This window comes from Varroa destructor, unplaced genomic scaffold, assembly GCF_002443255.2.
Source record: "Varroa destructor unplaced genomic scaffold, Vdes_3.0 BEIS01000003.1, whole genome shotgun sequence".
NCBI lineage: Eukaryota > Metazoa > Arthropoda > Arachnida > Mesostigmata > Varroidae > Varroa > Varroa destructor.
Genome location: NW_019211456.1, coordinates 25,117,326 through 25,135,358, shown reverse-complemented (window position 1 = coordinate 25,135,358; position 18,033 = coordinate 25,117,326). Strand labels below are relative to the sequence as shown.

The following is an 18,033-nucleotide window of genomic DNA, read 5'->3' as shown; positions in this document are numbered from 1 at the left end:
GGTGAAACCCGGTCCTATTGTAGACTCCGGCCATTATCTCCATTATTGTAACCGGGTAATAGTTCGTTCTTGAAACAGCTACCCTGAGCGTCCGAGTCCCTCCCCCGTGGCCATGGCGGTTGAAAAGACAGCCGGCAACTTGCGTCAGCAGCGGCATCCGAAGCCGCTATGTTGAGCCGCTGAGAATATTTATCTGTCTGCCCCTTTGTATTTTGTCCTAATCTTCAAGATTTTTTGTTGCATTGAAAACTAATTAGTCGCTCAAGCGAGACCAGCCCAACAGTGCTATGTTGGTATCGCTAGCGAACAGATGAAAGCAGAGTGGTATGCCACTGTTGCTACTCTCACTGTGATACCCGCACCAGCAACACTTCCTACCATGTGTTTTGCCTGACGCCTTAGGAGTAGTTTTTCGTTCAAAAGACTAATTGAAAGAAAGAAAAACGTGCAAGGAATACCTCCAGCAAGATGTCTATTGGCAGACTTATTGCCGTATTAATTATGTACTAATTATATAAACCATGTAGCCATGCACATTGCCAGATTGTTATTGTTGAATATCGAGTACATTTATTATCTGCTGTACATAAAAATTCGGCCTACTAACGCTAAATCGAAAAGGAACCTTAGTGTTGGGTGCATTGGAACGTTACTGGACTACAAAAATCTACGACGTCACATCCGATATGGAAAAGTTACTTTGTGTCTAACGGTATAAGTTAGCGCACTCTATCTGATTAATTACGCATACATCTATAGACGTCTTTGTTAACAGGGAAGCATCTAAATGCAAGGCCATTGTGGCTATCTTACATTACGAAGACCGGCAAGCCCAAGGCTCCTGAAAATAGATAAAGGACACCTAAGCCAATAGAAAAAGATGAATTAGTCGCAATCATTGGAGTGCTTAAATTTATTCAATTGCAATAATAAAGTGCTTAAAGATAGATCAGGCAAAACGAACCTTATTCATATGGTACCAATTATATGGCAATGCGATTCTTGAAAAGTCTATCTGTCCACATCAATAAAGGAGAGTTGTGTGACTGTCTTTCATTGCTCAGTCACTGCTCCAGATCGCTAGGAGTGGAGGCACAACTGGCTTGATCGACAGTGACGAAAATCACCGAATTCTTTTTTTGCTCAACAGGGTAATCGGAAGGTCAACTGTACACGACGCACATGCATATATGCGCATGATATACGATAACGACCTTGCCTATCAGAGAAATATGCGCTCGCCATATAGTTTCTACCTCTCTCAGAACATCTACTTTGCTAACTAGCACAGAATGGTCCGCCTGATGACAAAAGTTCAGCAGGCAAAAAATGAACGCAATACAGAACGAATGAATGGATAATGCGATCGATACCTATCCTATGGCCGACTAATGGCCTTCTACTACTCGTTGTCGATGTCCTCTGGATGGCTGTTAGGTGTAATGTGTACCATCGTGATTTCTGAGCTTCTTCAATTTCCGCTCTTGCCATTGCCCAGCAAGCCAACACGGATATTATTAACGCGGATTCGCTTTGTCCATATAACTGGCGTTCTCTATTAGAAAGCCACCTGTGAAGCTGGGCGTTACGTCAAACTCCGTTGTTTCACCCTCGGACACCTCTGAGTATACCCGTATTTTTGTTATACAATCGTTGTACGCTGTAATATATATTTCGATAACGGCAGTGCGATCTAAAGGCTGTAGTTGAAACTGTACGGTATCCTTCGAATTTCGACAGTGGCATGTGAGGTAAATCGCCCAATTATCCTGTCGCGTAGTGAATGAACTTCAGTGACTATTTTTACGTAGGTCAAAAATAAGCCTCGTTGTGATAAATCAATTTGTCTTGTAAGAACAATAGCATCGCTATCAATGGTGATGATATTTCCACGAAACATAAATATGTATGGGCTTTCGTTTGTTTGATGCAAGAGCAATTCTTTTTCTTTAACCCGTTATATTGCGAACAAGTACTTAATGCAAACATTACTGCGAAGGGGTTTCAGCCTTCAGCTTCAATGAGCAAGCGTCAATGTAAACATATAGCATAACTGGCTGGAAAGATAGGAAAAGAAAGAGCTGCTGTAGGGTGCCAATCAACTATTTTTCTAGGCAACTATTTAGCGATGAAGTAAAACCGGAAGGCATATCAATTGTTTTCACATAATGTACGCAATGGGGACAATTTTGCTTGACTGATCGATGAAATCATCCGCTCTACCCTTAGCGTCTTTCAACGTGGGGGTTCTATGGTGTTCTTTGATGAGAATGGGGGTGGTGGTGGTGGCGATGGACGGGTCCACGACGAAAGTTTTCCTGGAAACAATTAATTGATTTTTTTTGTACGAATTCTTTATTTTGCCTTTAAATTCAGATAGCTATTGCTAGCGTTGCCGCCCTACTACTAGCCGGTACGCCCGGGTTAATCGAACATGGGGAGCTACAGCCTGATGCTGTCTTGTTTCGTCCTGATTCACTCGTGTGTTCGGATGTACCGATGTCATAAAATTAGCTGGGGATTATTGCTTTACTAATTGTGATAGCACTGCATCGTGTTCGCATGACGCTTTAGATGTAGCAGCCATCAAGCTTCATAAGTTACCTTAATAAGACGCATTTCATGAATCCAATGGATGCTCTTGCTCTACACTGTGATTTTCCTCAAAAAAAAAAATCAAAATTAATCGTATATATTCTCACGTAAAGGGACCCAAGTGCGCACAACCCTTTTTATTTAGACGTAAATATCGATATACCGCAGCTGCGTGTAAGATTTTTCCTTTTGTTGACATCATTGACACGTGGAAGTGTTCCTCTTCTGCAATAGTGACTCACAACGATTTTCGAACCCATCCTTTAGACGTGCAGCATAATAGTCTTTCTTTGGGTTTTTCTACTGGTATCGACAGCCCTCTTTCCGGCCACCGTTGCTGTGGACTGTAAGTAGCAGGGGGCTGTTTTTAACGATGCCTCTTCTGTCTGTCTGTCTGTACATTTATCTTTTCTTCTCTGTGTGTCTATTAGAAATAGGGATTGTCTATTTTCACTTGCTCCCTCTCCGCTAGCTGATGGGGCCGCAGCGTTTTTCGCAGCCATAATTCCTCGGAAGCTGCTGGCGACAATCTGACATGATTTGTCGCGACGACAGAGGGCCGTCATGAACAATAGAAAAAGCGACAAGCTCATTCTTTCTATACTGCTGTTATTGTTTGATCGCTTTCCTCGCGCGTTTTGTTTTCGCGCTGTGTGTGCGTCCCACGGTGCGGGACTCGATGGCTTGGATGACTGGCCTAACTGGGTCTTCGTCTATTGTTGCCTTCGCCTTTCGAGGCGTTACTCGTTGAGCTGTCCGGTTCGTTGGCCAGCGCAACAGTTAGTTGTTGATTTGTGCTAACTTTCTTTGTTGTATCTTCACCGTTACCAGTATTACTCATAGTAGCTTTGTTTGGCAGACGAGAGCATGGAGGCGAAGCTGAAGCTAATCCTACGCGATGGATAGAGACGTGGGGGAGATGCATCCTTGGGCGTTTGGAAGCACCAGCGTCGTTCGTATGCCAAGCCATTCCTCCTGTAATGTCTAATTGATTGCTACCGGTCCAGAGCTAGTATGGAGGTTTTCAGCTGTGCGTTTGCTGTTTTATGTATATTTCATTGGAGTAGGCACTTGGATGTTGTGTTGTTAGTGCAGCGGCTGTACGCCAGGTTCGCGCGCGATGCTAACTTCCGTACCGGACGGTATCAACAACAGTGGAGCAACATGGGGATGAGAAGCAGATCTAAGCCGATTTTCAAATACATAGAACGAATTCGTCTATCAAAGTGAATGCAGATACGACAAGAAAGCCCGGCCGATTGATATAGATAGTTTTTTTTAGATCGTAAAATAGCATACTGTAAAGCGGATCTGAAGGTTTCGATGAGCTATGACAAAAACAAACGCTGGCCCAAATTATTTGCTCAGGCTACCTTTTGGCTTGCGGCAATTCTGTCAGTGGTGCAATAGTGAAATATAGATGATCTGTTGTCGTCGCCGCTGCCATTCCTTCTCATAGTCCGCATTAACTCGATATCTACCCATTCATCTACTAACCTGCGGTATTATTATACAACAATAGCAACGGCTGACGGAAGTTCCCCAATGCCAATGTTAAGGAACGTGCCGTCAGGCGTGGGTCTTTCTAATAAAAAGTTTACCGATAGTGCTTGTAACGTGGGTATCACTAGAATTTAACTGGTTAGTAACAGCGAAGTTGTCACCAACGTATGCAAATTGCTTAACACAGTCTGGTACATGTGCACGACACGAACATACAGTACATCTACGCACGTAAACAGAGTCACAGATCTTCGAGCACGAAAACGGCTAAGAATATTTTCGGAGGATTTTCGTTTTACAATGTTTTTCTCAGTAAGAAAAATACCACCTAAGTAACACTATGTAAAATAGTTCTACGGCCACAACTGCCGCAGTAGAACTAACAGACCACATCTAGCTGCGTTGTTAACTAAACACAATATAATAACTGTAATAATAATAATAATAACAACAACTGTAATGATGGTTAGGATTCGTAGTATCGAATAGAGAGAAAAATTTTTTGCGCAAATACGTCGGATCACGACTAGCAACTAACTGTTTCATGTCATTATCCATTGTTCATTTCAGATGCGGAGAATGTCGTTTCGTGGTGGAGGTAGTGGCGGACGGGGACCGGTGTCCCCCGAGAGTGATTCGCATCAACCTCACGGGGGTTCGCCGTCGACGTTCGGCTCCCCCCAAGGCTGCGAAGATGTCGTGCTAAGCGGCTATCTAAAAAAGCTCAAAACAGGCAAGCGCAAATTTTTCGTGCTCCATGCAGGAGTTTCTGCCGGACGTCCTCCGACAGACGCCACTTCCAGCAATAGCAGCGGTGCCGCCTACCATCAACTTGCCCAGCAAGCACGGCTTGAATACTTTGATACCGAAAAAAAGTGGCGTGCTGGAGCTGATCCTAAAAGGTTAGGATAAGATATTCTCCGACCCAACTTTATCTGTCTTCTTCTATCTGTTTCTACACATAATTAGACCTACATCTGGTAACTAGTTCTGAAAAATATACGAAATTGTATTCCTTCTACGTGAGACAAAGCCTGGTTAGCCGACCTTTTTCGTTCTACTCAATAACCGATATGCGTAATCTGTGTAGGGCGTGTTCGTTCGTCCAACGTTATATCTAATGAATACTACAAACCTTGTATGCACATGCTCACGTACGCTCTACATGCTTAGCCGATATGTGCGTATCTAAACGGTTGACACCCCTCTATCGTCGTGATACTGGAGCCGCACAAGCATATCTCAGCAAAAATGTACCAGTAACACGTTTGCCTAACAAAACTTCAAAACACCTGAAATGTGTACTTATTGTTCTGCTAAAAAGAGTCAGTCGTCCAGGGCAGTGTTTAAATAAGGCGATAGATGTAAGACCCGAAACGTTTATTTCTATAGGCAAGCCGACGGCTGAATGAGGTCGTGATAGAGGCTTGGGCTAGGTTCCGTGCTTTTATTTATGTAACTATTTTCTTTCGAGTTACGTTCAATGCTGCATGTAAATATATGGAACGAAGTCGATCACGCTGAAGTCCGATGATTTCACAGGCGGCGACTATTTGCGCTTGGTGCAGGAGCGAAGAGGTTTGCAGTGAACCTACCGTGTTTTCCGCGACATTAAAGCTGTCATTTGTCAGATTTTTCAATGTCGAACCCTTAACACATGGCTTCTACTGCTGGCGAAGTTAAAAAATATGAATACTGATAGAAATCTATGGGTTGAAAGGGAAAAAATAAGGTATAACTGGCGAAGAAATATCCAGCGAAGTCCGCGCATATGGTGTCCATCCGTACAGATCAACGAATGCAGATTACGCGCACCCCGTCCCTACATAGATCTATTCATCTATTTCTAGCAAGCTTGAGCTCTATTTGAGCTGCGGCATATGATTTGCTTCGTCAATAAGTGAACGATTCTTCCTAAAATGTAATACCTTGAAGCAAAGTTTATCATCATGTTTTTTCCGGCGTTCTTGCTTTTGTCGTTCCTGTCCTAAACCATCTCAAAGGTAGTTTAATTACGGGACGTTATGTTAATACATATATTTTATAACAATAGCAGCAGCAGCAATTGTATTTAAAAAAAAAGTCATATACAAATAGATTTGTCGCTTCCACATCGCTTGAGTTAGTATAGCAGATGTATACGTGAAAGGATTACACTTCAGACTGGATTTATGAAGTACGCGTAAGTTACCTAAGTTAAAGGTACCGTACAGATTTTTAGCCATTAACTGTAGCACAAGTACTGGGCATATGAGATGATATAGCGAGCAAATATGAGTTTAATTTAGATTTTTGGCCAAAACTTATGTTTGAGAATTAATTTTTGCGCTTCAATCGAACAGTGTGCTTCGGCGTTGTGTAACCCCCTATCGATATTTAGCTTCCGTTCTAATATAAATTCAATGCATACATTCTTCGGCACGTTCTCTCTAGTCGTTCTGTAACGCTTAACGAAGATGCGTATGCATAGAAAAATATATGAACGCGCAACAGACACTTACAGACGCGATTATCCGATAAACGAAGCGCTATTTGTGTTACTTATTATGTTATTTGTAAATTACACACAATGTTAAACTAATATACGTATTTCAGTGCTAAAACATATTCCGACTTGTCGAAACCTCTATAATATACACCAGACCCAACAACGGCACCGCACTTTAGAATAGAGTTGTTACTAGAAATCGACGGTACTTATCTCTTTTGTACGGTGGAAATGTCTGGCAGTATTCCGTTTGCACGATGAAGTCAACTCGACCTGACCGTAAAGCCGAAGTCATTCACAGGCGCACTGGCTCACCGCTTGATGTTCATTGTGGCCACGGGTGCGAAGTAGAGATTCTGTCCTTGGCCATTTGTCCCCTGTGACGAAAATAACAGAGATATCGTAACTTCCTGAACGGAAGAGCTACTGCAGCAATCAATGGAAAATTGATTCTTGGCGACGAACGAAAATAGATTAGGTCCTTTTTTACTGGCTAGGCGTTCCCATTGTTACTGGGAGCAGCATGCCAGTTACCGCTTGAGTTTCTGTGATGACTTCTGCTGCTGCGGCTGCGGCTGAAATTGAAAATGTTTTTTTTTTTCTCTACGAGGAAAATCCTCGTCAGTAGACTTCTCGCGTTCTGAAGCGGGTCAAGGAAACATGAACCCAAAAACAGCTGAAACTAGAAAGCCGTGAGACTCGATAGAGGTTGCGTAGCCGGGGGCAATAAGCGTCAGTGCCAAACCGTTTTGCTAGTTGAGAGCTGGTAAGAATTGCATGACTCTGCAGGGTCAGCTAACGCCCGTGCACTGATTATCAAGTATTGACTGACTGAAGATGATGATAGAAGTTTTTTTGGAGAGACCCACGGGATGAATTGGCTGTCAGACATTGAAGAAAAACATCGACCCTTCTTATGAGTGAAGTGCCACTTACACCCCACACACACAGACACACATATATATGCCATAGATGGCTGTGTTTGATGATAAAAAACGGATGGACGCGCAACAGCTTATGGTGACGATAATTTGAAAATAGGGGCCACTTTCGCAAATTAGCGTCGACGAGTAGTTTACCCGATACGCACCCTTCCTATTCTATACGTTGTCGAAATAATCAGTGGCCTTGTCATACTATTACTTGCGCTACATGTCCGGTTCCCTGGTGTTAGTGTGAGTGCAGCATTGTCATGGGTACCTTGGCTGCTACAAGGCATATGGATATGTTCTTGTGAAAAAGTGGTAGTTTCTTGCCAGGAACAATTTCGTACTGTTGTGTACGTTTTACATCAACAATCTCTACCAGATACCTATGATTTCGTTGAGTCATAGACATCCACGAAGACAGCGGCTGTTTATTAGTTTGTTGTTGTAGCGCGGAGCGGTGATGGTCATTTGGCCGACCTGTTCGTCGATTTGTAAAATGTAAAAAAACTTCTATATCGTAATAACGATCACAAACCAATATTTAACGACCTGTTGATGACGGGACGGCGTTATTTGTTGCTTATTCTAATTGGCTTTACGGTCATGTTCATTTTTAGTGGATTAAATAAAAGCCAGCCTATTGACTCCTAAGAAAAACGACAAAGTTAGAAGCGTTCGTGATTCTCTCGAGAAGGCCATGGTAAGAGATCACGGACAATTACCTTCGTTGCCATTGCCAACCAATTACGTGTTTTCATTGACACATATTGAAACAGCTGTATGTATGTCTACGTTTTTTTTATTCACAGACGTATAGTTGTGTTCGTGTACCGCATGAAGACAAACCTATCCGGGGCGAGTAAGCTATACGCAGCGTTCTGAAACGTAGAATATAGAATGGCGTAGCCACACTTTATTTTATGCTGGAAGGGGCCAGTTTTCTGAAGTGGTGTTTGCTATAGCCAGTATCGGACGAAGACCTAAAAAAGAAAAAATTCAAGATTTCTATTTAACGTAACGTAACGTTAGATGATCCGTTTACGATTTTGTTCGCCTGTAGCTTTTAGTTGTTCTTTATAATAGAACACCCAAAATTTCATTATCTGGATGCGTTTGCGTAACATGTCGATCAATGAGATAGACAAAATAGATGAGAATCACAGATTTAACGAGTTTAGAGCCGTGCGTTTCGCATCCTGTCGTATGGCGTCGAGTCAGCATATTGTTGTACTACAAAAAAAGGAGCGTATTTGTGTGCCAGAACCATGTTTAAACGGCAGATTTCCGCGCATAGATCCGACATCGCCGAGTTGCCACTTCATGTGTGTATCTATAGGTCTGGAGATAAGCGAGCACATCTAGGAACAGGAATCCGTTCATATCGTCCATCAGTCAGCGATTTACGTCTGCTCCGTAACAATCGAACGAATGATAGGTGAATTTTTTCCACGAATACTACACAATAATCGTCATATCGTATCCTACAACCGCGTAATTTCTACAATTCAATGCTATCACCGCAACGACGCTTCTGAGTTCGACCAATTAGAATTCTGCAAAAGCAATGAAACGCCAATGGAATGTTCAGTTCCTCAAGCTCAAGCTTTGTCGTAAAATGCGAGACTAAAAAAAGTAATTAACATTAACAATGGTACGACTTTATCGGTTACAGGATCATCAGCACTGTGTGATTGTTTAGTCAGTTGAAGATTAGCTTTTTCTATTTCGGTAGGGTTTTTATTGGTACACACGACTGCAGATCTGTGAGCAGGCAACCTTAGACTAGGTCTGATAAACCTATAAGAGTTCCGCATATTTTTTTGGTACAGCAGAGATTCCATAGAAGACATACATCCGCCACCTGTCTGGTATCACTGCCGCTGCTGCTGCTATATACGTCTAACATTAATACATGTGGCATTTATGTGGTTAGGGCAAACGTGAAAGCTTGGAAGGCTACAATGCAAGAAAAAACTTAACTGAATAAGTATCAAGCAACTTTTCCCATACTGTTAAGAGACTTTCGCTTCACGCTATATGTGTGTGTGTGTGTGTGTGAGGTGCCTCTTTTCAATTGTCGGCAAACATCTATCTTTCTCGAAAAGTAACCGTTACGGGAATTGCACCCGGGGGCGGCGGCTATGGGTAATGATGCTAGCTAGTTCCGCATTGTTCTTTCATTGCTTTCTGACCTTGTTGTCGGGTTAACGCGACTCTGCCAGAGCGAGCTGCCAATGTGTTGTAGACTAAATATATGCAAATTGCCATGGCCAACAGACAGCGTTTGGTCCTACCTTCTGCGGCCGGCATCGCCGTTGCTACCGCCGACATTGAAGTCGTCAGTGTCGTCGTTACCGAACCATTGTCGGTAACTCGCAGACTTAGAGAAGTCTTTCCACATATATGTATGTATGTGAACCACCGAAACGTCTTGTGGCCCACAAAGCATTTAGCCCGATAATACTGACTGTTTGTGTTAAGTGGCTAACCGACGGCGGAGCGCACTTCAGCGGCGGTAAAAGTGAAGGAAGCGACTAGATCAGGAGAAGGCCGTTTTCGCAAAAAACTTTCAACCGATTACTTTTCCTGTATTTTTTCACTGGTCCATCTCTCGCAGTATCTGAAACGCAGAAATAGCGGGCGTCTGCGTCGTGTCGCGAGTGATCATAAGGAACTATGAATAGTTTCAATATAGCCTATAGGCAGACACGTAAACAAAGGCCTTCTTTCAGATTCGGCAGCATTACAGGTGAGTCTAGCTGAAGCTCAACATTTAGACAGGCAATGTTTTAGGTGCAATTAGTGTGGTAGCGGTAGATGTAATTATCGTCTTCTCATTGTCTCACTGCACGGTAATGTTGTTCTAAGTAGAGCAATACATGCTATATACTGACATCGCTGTTTCCATGAATGCTTCCCCAGACGATCGGCCATCCCGGCCCACCATGGTAGCCAAGTGGGCATTTTTGTCAAAACCGGCCGCCTCCTTCGACCAAAGATAGTTCTTCGAGAGCATTATTCTTGGCAATAAACGCGCGTTTGCGACAAAATAAAAAATTAGATCAAATACGGAGGCCGCTGCCTATCATTACATTCGAACGATATGTTCATGTTATTGTTGGCGCGTACTCAACCCCTTCGATACGCGGGTTTAGGATATCTGCCTGACTAGGTACGGCATTAGATGTTAGTCTTGTTCCTAAACTAGTTTTACCAAGTGTTTTCCAATCGCTCGCGCTGTTGGTGCCTAGAATTGAGAACCCGGGCTGTACAAACAGTGCAGCAGCGTAATGCAACGACCAGCAATGTATGAGCTTATCGTATCGGTTTTCAAAGTTCACTCCTCTTGCAGTATGGTCAAAGCCATTGCATCATAGGTATTTTTGCCGACTTAGCAATGCCTCGCGCATGTCCCGGGGAAGCTAATTACATCAGGTTTAATCCAAACGAACGCCCACGCCTGAACGTTCTAGACTTAGCGGAGTGCGCTAAGTTAAGATGGCGTACGAAGTGCCCTGATAGACTTGCGCCCTTGTTGTGAGCCAACGAGGTTCGCGCTGTTATAGGCGAATAGAGGTAGTAGACAAGGTACGGAAACGACCGGCAGCATAGCTGAACGCATAGGATGAACTGCGTTTCGCACATTACTAGTTTGTATACGCTATGCGTTGATGAAAAGGAAAGTTACATCCGAAAATAAACTGTGTAATTGATTCGGAACTTTTACTTCCTTTAGTCGTTGAGAAAGCGGCGCATTTATAACGGCTTTTGAGAACAGTAAAACAGCTTTTAAGTAATTAGAAACTATTTCATGACTGAAGCATGCCTTGCGACGAAGGTATGCTTCATTGGATCGCTCAGAATATTACTAGCACCCATCTTTTTACGCTTTTTAAAATAAATATGCATATTACTCCATATGTTCTAAACAGTAATTCGAGAAAATCGTTTTTTTCAAAAAAAAAAATTCTCCACAATTGATTTACAAAATCTCTGCTAGCAATTACAGATTCTGAAGGTTTACGGGTGAGGACGATTGGTAACACTCGTTTTTACGAGAAAAATCGGTAAATGGACTATTAAGTATCCTCATCATCCAAGTCGCAGGCATCGATTAGAACTTTACGCGAAGCGGAGAACCAGACGCAAAAATAATCAGACCGGTGATAAAAGTCGAAACGACAAAGATTAACTGTGACAAAATATATCACAATAGTTTATACAAGTAAACACTACTAATGTTTGTAATGAAGCATATATTTTTTATGTTCTAAATAATATTACAATTTTTTTTTCTTTTTCATAATGCTACAACGTTATTTTTTTGTATCCTCCACTGAAACTGTATTAACACCAACCAGGCAATTCTGGATAGCTGGCAACAAGTAGTACGCTGATGATGCACTAAAATTTTCTTCTGACCAAGTTTTTTTTCGCTGAATGAACCGCTGTTATTTTATTAGTTTTTGATGATGATGGGATAGGGGGGTTTGATTGCAGCCAATTGATAGCAGCCAATAGTGGCCAACTACAATCCAGTCCTTTTAAAAACGTAGCATCGCCTTCACTAGCGTCAGTCTGGACTATGGTACAGGTTGTGGAGCACACCTCTGCATTTACAGTTGATTACCGTTTTCTGTGATTTACTTTTAACTACCTGTATTAGAAATGGCTGGATTTTGTATTTCTATAATATTTTTAGGTGAGGATACGGTTAGAATAAATTCTTCTGCATCAATCCAAAAGTATTTATTGATTTTCTTTAAATGGTTTCAAGTTGTACGGTGATGGATGTTGGATTCGTTGGCTATATTAGGGCTACTCACGTATCGAACCTGCTCGACTGGCGGAATATTTTCATCAATAACCCCTTTTCATCGAGCAACATCTGGCACATGCAACTTCCTAGAATAAGAGCGGCAGAGAGAGTCCTCTTTGGGCCGTTTCCTCTAATAAACAATTTTGAGGAATAACTTTTGCGGGTCGGCGCAGCATTTATGCATTTTTTTTTTGTTATGCTTTTTTAAATCTCTTTTTATATAAAGATATTTTTAGTGCTATGATATATGTATATATATATATATATATATTATGCTATGTTTTTCGTTTTTTCCTTTTTTTTTTCCTGAAAGATGTCTTTTGGCATCAGCAGTCAATCATAAATTCAGATGTCTGATGTAGCCCATTTGCTGCAATTCATAAAATCGAGCCCCTGCTATTAATTTACCGATTTTGCGTTACGCGTTATCAAACATGTTCGCCTTGTCCTTCCCAAAACGATGAAAACCGGTCTTACCCACGAACCCTGCATTCATTCACTTTTTTGTTGTGCCTAGTAAAGCTTTCAGTGTAGAATAGGATAGGGGTGACGGGTTGAATGAAACGGCCTACGTATGCTGCATTGGTTATAAAAAAAGCTATTGCTACCGTAATGCGTAAATATCGATCGCCGTGTCAAAATCACTGTCTTGAATAGTCTAAGATAAAGCGTCACGTGAGTTTATCAAACCTAAACGTCGACTACCCAACAACTAAAAACACTGACTGAGTAGTTGATTCAAGGCTGTATCAGCTCATCAAATAGATCATCAGACTAGTAGTGCAAGAGGCAAGGTCATGCTATTACCTTTTGTTGTTATGGCTGCCTTTGGTATTCGCGGCCTTGTTTCGTGCGTACACGATAGTGTTGCATTGATCATCAGTCAGGGATACTGGCATCGGCACCACCAGCACTCGTGATTCACAAAAGTGTGTGTGTGTATGTGTGTGTGTGTGTGTGTGTGTGTGTGTGCGCTTTATCTATGCAGCATAAACGAAGTCGAGAGTGCAAGAAATCACGGGAAACATAACTAACTATTACTACGACAAGTACAATTAGTGCCAACCCTGTTCCCTGTCGCCGCGACTTTTGTCACTGCTTACCTGCACACCGCCTCCCCTGTTCATCTAAGGCTATCTCTTAGATAAAGAGCTTTTGGCAGGATTGATGTAGGCTCTTTAGGCATGTCTGTCTCGATCTGCACTTGTGTGACGACAGATCGTCATCCGTCACACAATTGCAGTACCATACGCTGCTACGACAGGTAGCGTCACAATAGGGTCACACTCGCATAAAAGAGACACGAGGCCTCCAGAAACAAATTGTAATCTGAAGCATAGTATTCATCAGCGATAGGCCAATAGTCATAACTAATAGTACGTTACTCACTGTCTAAGTGGCGGCCGTGAATGAACAAAAAATTAAGTAACGCTCATTGTCGGAACAAGATGGCCCGGTCCATCGCGCTAGTATTGCTTCTGACTCGGACGCTTAAATCACTTTTCCTCCCTACAGAAAATTTTTAGGAAACGACACACATCTGCGTGAATATATTTATCAACACATCGGCGCTAGTGTAGTTATTGTTAGTACAGTACGAGTCCTACTTGGAACGGTTATTTAGATGTGTCATAACGCGTGTTGTATTGTACGTCTAACGAGCTACGTCACGTATATCACTCTCAGGTCGATTGCGTTGCGAAGCTGTTTCAATATCAACCGAAAGCAAGATGCTAAAGGACGCCTGCTGGTGGCGCTGTATACCTCGGCTGACTGTCTTCTGTTACAGTGCGCCACTGTCGAAGAACACGAAGAGTGGCTGTCAACAATGCTGCAATTGCAGCAGGGGATTTTGCCATCGGATCAAAGACCGTCCCCCCATTTCGGTCAGTTGATTTTGTCTCTTTAAAAAAATTAGTTAATGTAGTACACGAATCCTACTAGCCGTGTTAACGTAACGTATTGTATCTATATCCGAGCGGTTTCAACCTTCAAAAAAAAGCTAGAATGCTAGAAAGATTCCTCTAGATAATCGGTCTAGGCTATCTTTTTCTAATAAAAATCCGTTCATAATAAAAATTAATAGCGAAATGTTCAGTTACAAGGCTCCGCTGTATCCTTACTTACGATAGGTTCCCGCTTTGTGTTGGCTTACATCGTTCTTTGACGTTTTGTAATGCACGTGCGTTCGTCTGTCCTTTTCCATATACAGATCACATATGGGAGGTCTGTGTCAAACCAAAGAGTCTTGGAACTCAGCAAAATCTTCAGGGTGACCATCGTGTGTGTCTAACTTCACGATCGTTAAGTCTTATACGGCTTGAGAGGCACCGGACAGCAAGTAACAATGCCGATCACAGGGGCCTAGGCGGAGGCCGCGGTGGGGATCGAGAGTGCCAGCCGACCGTCGAGTTCACCCTGAATTCAATCCGCCGTTGCGGACACACCGATTGTTTTTTCTTTATGGAACTTGGGCGTAGCTCGGTGACAGGGGCGGGCGAGCTATGGATGCAGACGGATGACACCGTCATCGCTCAGAATATGCACGAGGTCATTTTAAGGTAAGGGGCTGCCGATCTCTCTCTGCCATAGACTCTTGCTGTAATTTCAGCTTTTAGAGAAAATTGCAGCAGAGCATAGGCGTCCTATACGCTGTATGAGCATATAGACGTAACGCATTATTACTGTAAACGTTATAGACACTTCTATTCTATTTTATCAAAGCGTCGATCTGGGCTTACCCGTATTCTACAAAACTCTCCAGTCTCTATATGGCATTGACAAACGGCTCGATTTGTTCCACTGGTTCGCCTGCGTCACTTCTTCCATTTACTGATCCCCCTTTCTTCAAACGCATAGTATTGGTTAAAGTCTTATGATGTATCGCTGTTGTCGTCTTTTGTGTACTTGTTGTATCTCTCCTGTACCTACGCGTATTTCTACTTACAGCGCTATGAAGTCGTCGAAAGTAAACGAGGAGTCTCTTCGACCGCGATCTAACTCTACCTCGGAGACTAAGCCGTTGACGATTCCGACGATTCCTCACGGCCACTCACCTCATAATGTCCATCAGAATGGATATTTTTATCCACATCCGCCGTCATTGGGTGGAGGCGGAATCGGCTTAGGCGCCTTGTTTGGTATACCAAGGGAGCGATGTGATTCAATGCCGGCGCGTCCGCGACAAAGCTCCGAATCCTTTTTTGATCAGCAGCCTGCCGTGCCCACTAGGTGCAACACAATTGATTGCACTCAGGTTGGAGGGCGGCCTTGGTCCGCCGGCGCAGGTGGTGGTGTCTCACCTCTGGGACATCTGCATGGCCATGCATTGTTAGAAAGCTGTAGCGAAGAGCCCCACTCCCATGGGGCTACCACAGCTACCCACACCCATCTGCATTTGAATGTCAGTAATAGTACGAATTCACACAACCCCCATTCTCAGCCACAGTCGATTGTCGAAGAAACTGGAGGCGACGGGATGTCCGAGTACCTGCCGATGACCTCGCCTGGCCAACTCGACTCAACAGGTAGCCTGCTCGGATCTCCCGTAACACTAACAGACGGTGGCACCTCATCGTTGAGCAGCGGGCATGGTGGCATCCATCCGTTACCGGGTCCTCACAGTGGTGGCGGATCGCAGTTTCTTCCACGTCAACCAAGTTCGGCATCGTCCAGTAGCGAATACATGAGGATGTCGCCCAGCCACGATCAGTTGCTGCCGTCCGGCGGCAGCAGCAGCAGCAGCGCGAATTTGAACAATAACGGAGCCAACGGTGGAAACAACAATTCGAGCATCGTTATGAGCATCAGCAATAACAATAATAATAATAATAATAATAATAATAATAACGTGCAAGATGTGATGATGGGCAAGGCGCTTCCGTCAACAGCAGTGGATACCGACGCGTATATGTCAATGAGTCCGATCGGCTTATGCCAGGCTATTGCCAGTAAAAACCTTTTAAACAATGGTATGTTATTCTTCAGACTCTTCTTTTGTCGACCCCAACAACAGACTAGAGATTGCCACAATAATTATGTATGCAGCGCTTATTCTCAATAGCTATTCTCAAAATGTGGTTAATAAAAAAAAGATATATACATATATATGGTGCTCTAATATAAAGTATGGTGCTCTAATTTGCCTGGTTGATTTTGTTTAGGAACCCTAGCAAATGGCTATGTACCTATGGAGCCACCATCCAGTTTGTCGTCTACGATGGTAATAAGTGGGTCCATACCACCGCTCGGAGCGCCTGGACTTCGCAGTGGAACTCGCGGCGTCTCGGAGAGTTCACCCATGTCACCGCCTGGTTATATGGAGATGGCTCCCCTTTCATCCTCGCTTCCTAAATCAGGTAAATGACCCACTAGTATTGAAGCTACCACTAAAATGGCCGATCTGTTAATTAGTTGAATAGCATTTACTACTTTTAATTTACTGCAAACTCCGTTACTGATTGATGGAGCGTTGGCTCATAGAATCTTATATGGTATCAACGTCGGAGCTTATTTTTAACCTAGCTTCCCGCCTATATGGAATTTTAGTCGGAGCTTTGAGTGGCTCCTGGGGCTCTTCGATTCACTCGATACATGATGCATCGCCCACGTTCGACCTCAGTGTTGAAGGTTTTCAACTTGACAAGGTCAAAAGCTTTATCGCGGCTGGCGATGGAGACGATCAGAGCCTGCGAACGGGACGTTCATTTTCCTGCGGCAAACGTCCTTCGGAGCAACGCAATTCAAGTCGGTCTGGCCTCGCAGCCGGACAGGGTTCTGGGCGCGTCCGAGCCTACAGTGTTGGATCACAGGCTAATCATGCAGCAACGCTTGCGGCAGCCGCTAAAAAAAGGACGCAGCAAAATCAACAGCAGGACGTCCTCGGCACGCCCACTTCAGGTAAGTCAATAATGAGTTGCGTTGGAGCATTTCCATATGCATGAGGATAGCAGCTTTTTTGGAAAATGCTAGATGTTACAGGCATGATTCCGGTCTAGCATTAACGATCGTTGCCGCTGTAGCCCTTGAACCGATTGGCTTATAATAATGTTAATCTTATAGTTCCGTGTTGTTCACTAACGAATCTTGGGTTTCATGTTGGTCTTGCAGATCGAGGCCGTTCGAACAGCTATTCGAAAAAATCTTCCTCAACGACAACGTTAGGATCACGCCATTCAGAAGAGTTCATGGAAATCAACTATGACGAAAATTGGCATCGAGCCACGGCATCCGCCTCCGCAGCAATGGCCGCTATGGTCCCATCTCTGCAGGCGACATCCAGTTTGCCGCCGGTGTCTGCTACTAACATAAACAGCAACGGATCGAGCAGCAACAATAACAATAAGGAGAGCAGCGAATACCTGCCCATGATAAGGGTGCCTAACTACAAGGTTAGTTTTAGCAGGTGAAGCGCAATAGCGAAGTCCCACAAGCCGCTTTGCTTCAAAGGTTAATGATCAACTATTTAACGGATGTAGTAAACAGGTATTTGATAATCTCCAATGATGTTCTTAACGAACAGCAATGTAAGCTAGACATTGTAATGACAGCTGATTATTCAATACATAAACACATCACGGATATTTACTACGTAGCTTCAAACTAAACTGTCCCGCAGTGTGTGCGGCTCAAGTATTACTACCACATTTCTTGATGACCTTACAATGAGAGATTTAGTCGTTATCAAAATAACTCAACCG

The 18,033-nt window shown here is 43.3% G+C and overlaps 1 protein-coding gene across 10 annotated transcripts in view; it reads left to right on the top strand.

The window, feature by feature from the left end:
- The window catches only part of chico (insulin receptor substrate 1 chico), a 58,828-nt gene that overhangs the window by 37,219 nt on the left and 3,576 nt on the right, over positions 1 to 18,033 (top strand). For all 10 annotated transcript variants that reach the window (XM_022795885.2, XM_086982595.1, XM_022795882.2 and 7 more), the window contains 7 exons: positions 4,669 to 5,000; positions 14,021 to 14,220; positions 14,547 to 14,895; positions 15,284 to 16,305; positions 16,498 to 16,692; positions 16,883 to 17,233; positions 17,444 to 17,724. In XM_022795885.2, the coding sequence (XP_022651620.1) occupies positions 4,669 to 5,000; positions 14,021 to 14,220; positions 14,547 to 14,895; positions 15,284 to 16,305; positions 16,498 to 16,692; positions 16,883 to 17,233; positions 17,444 to 17,724 (2,730 nt within the window). The remainder of the gene's footprint in view (positions 1 to 4,668; positions 5,001 to 14,020; positions 14,221 to 14,546; positions 14,896 to 15,283; positions 16,306 to 16,497; positions 16,693 to 16,882; positions 17,234 to 17,443; positions 17,725 to 18,033) is intronic.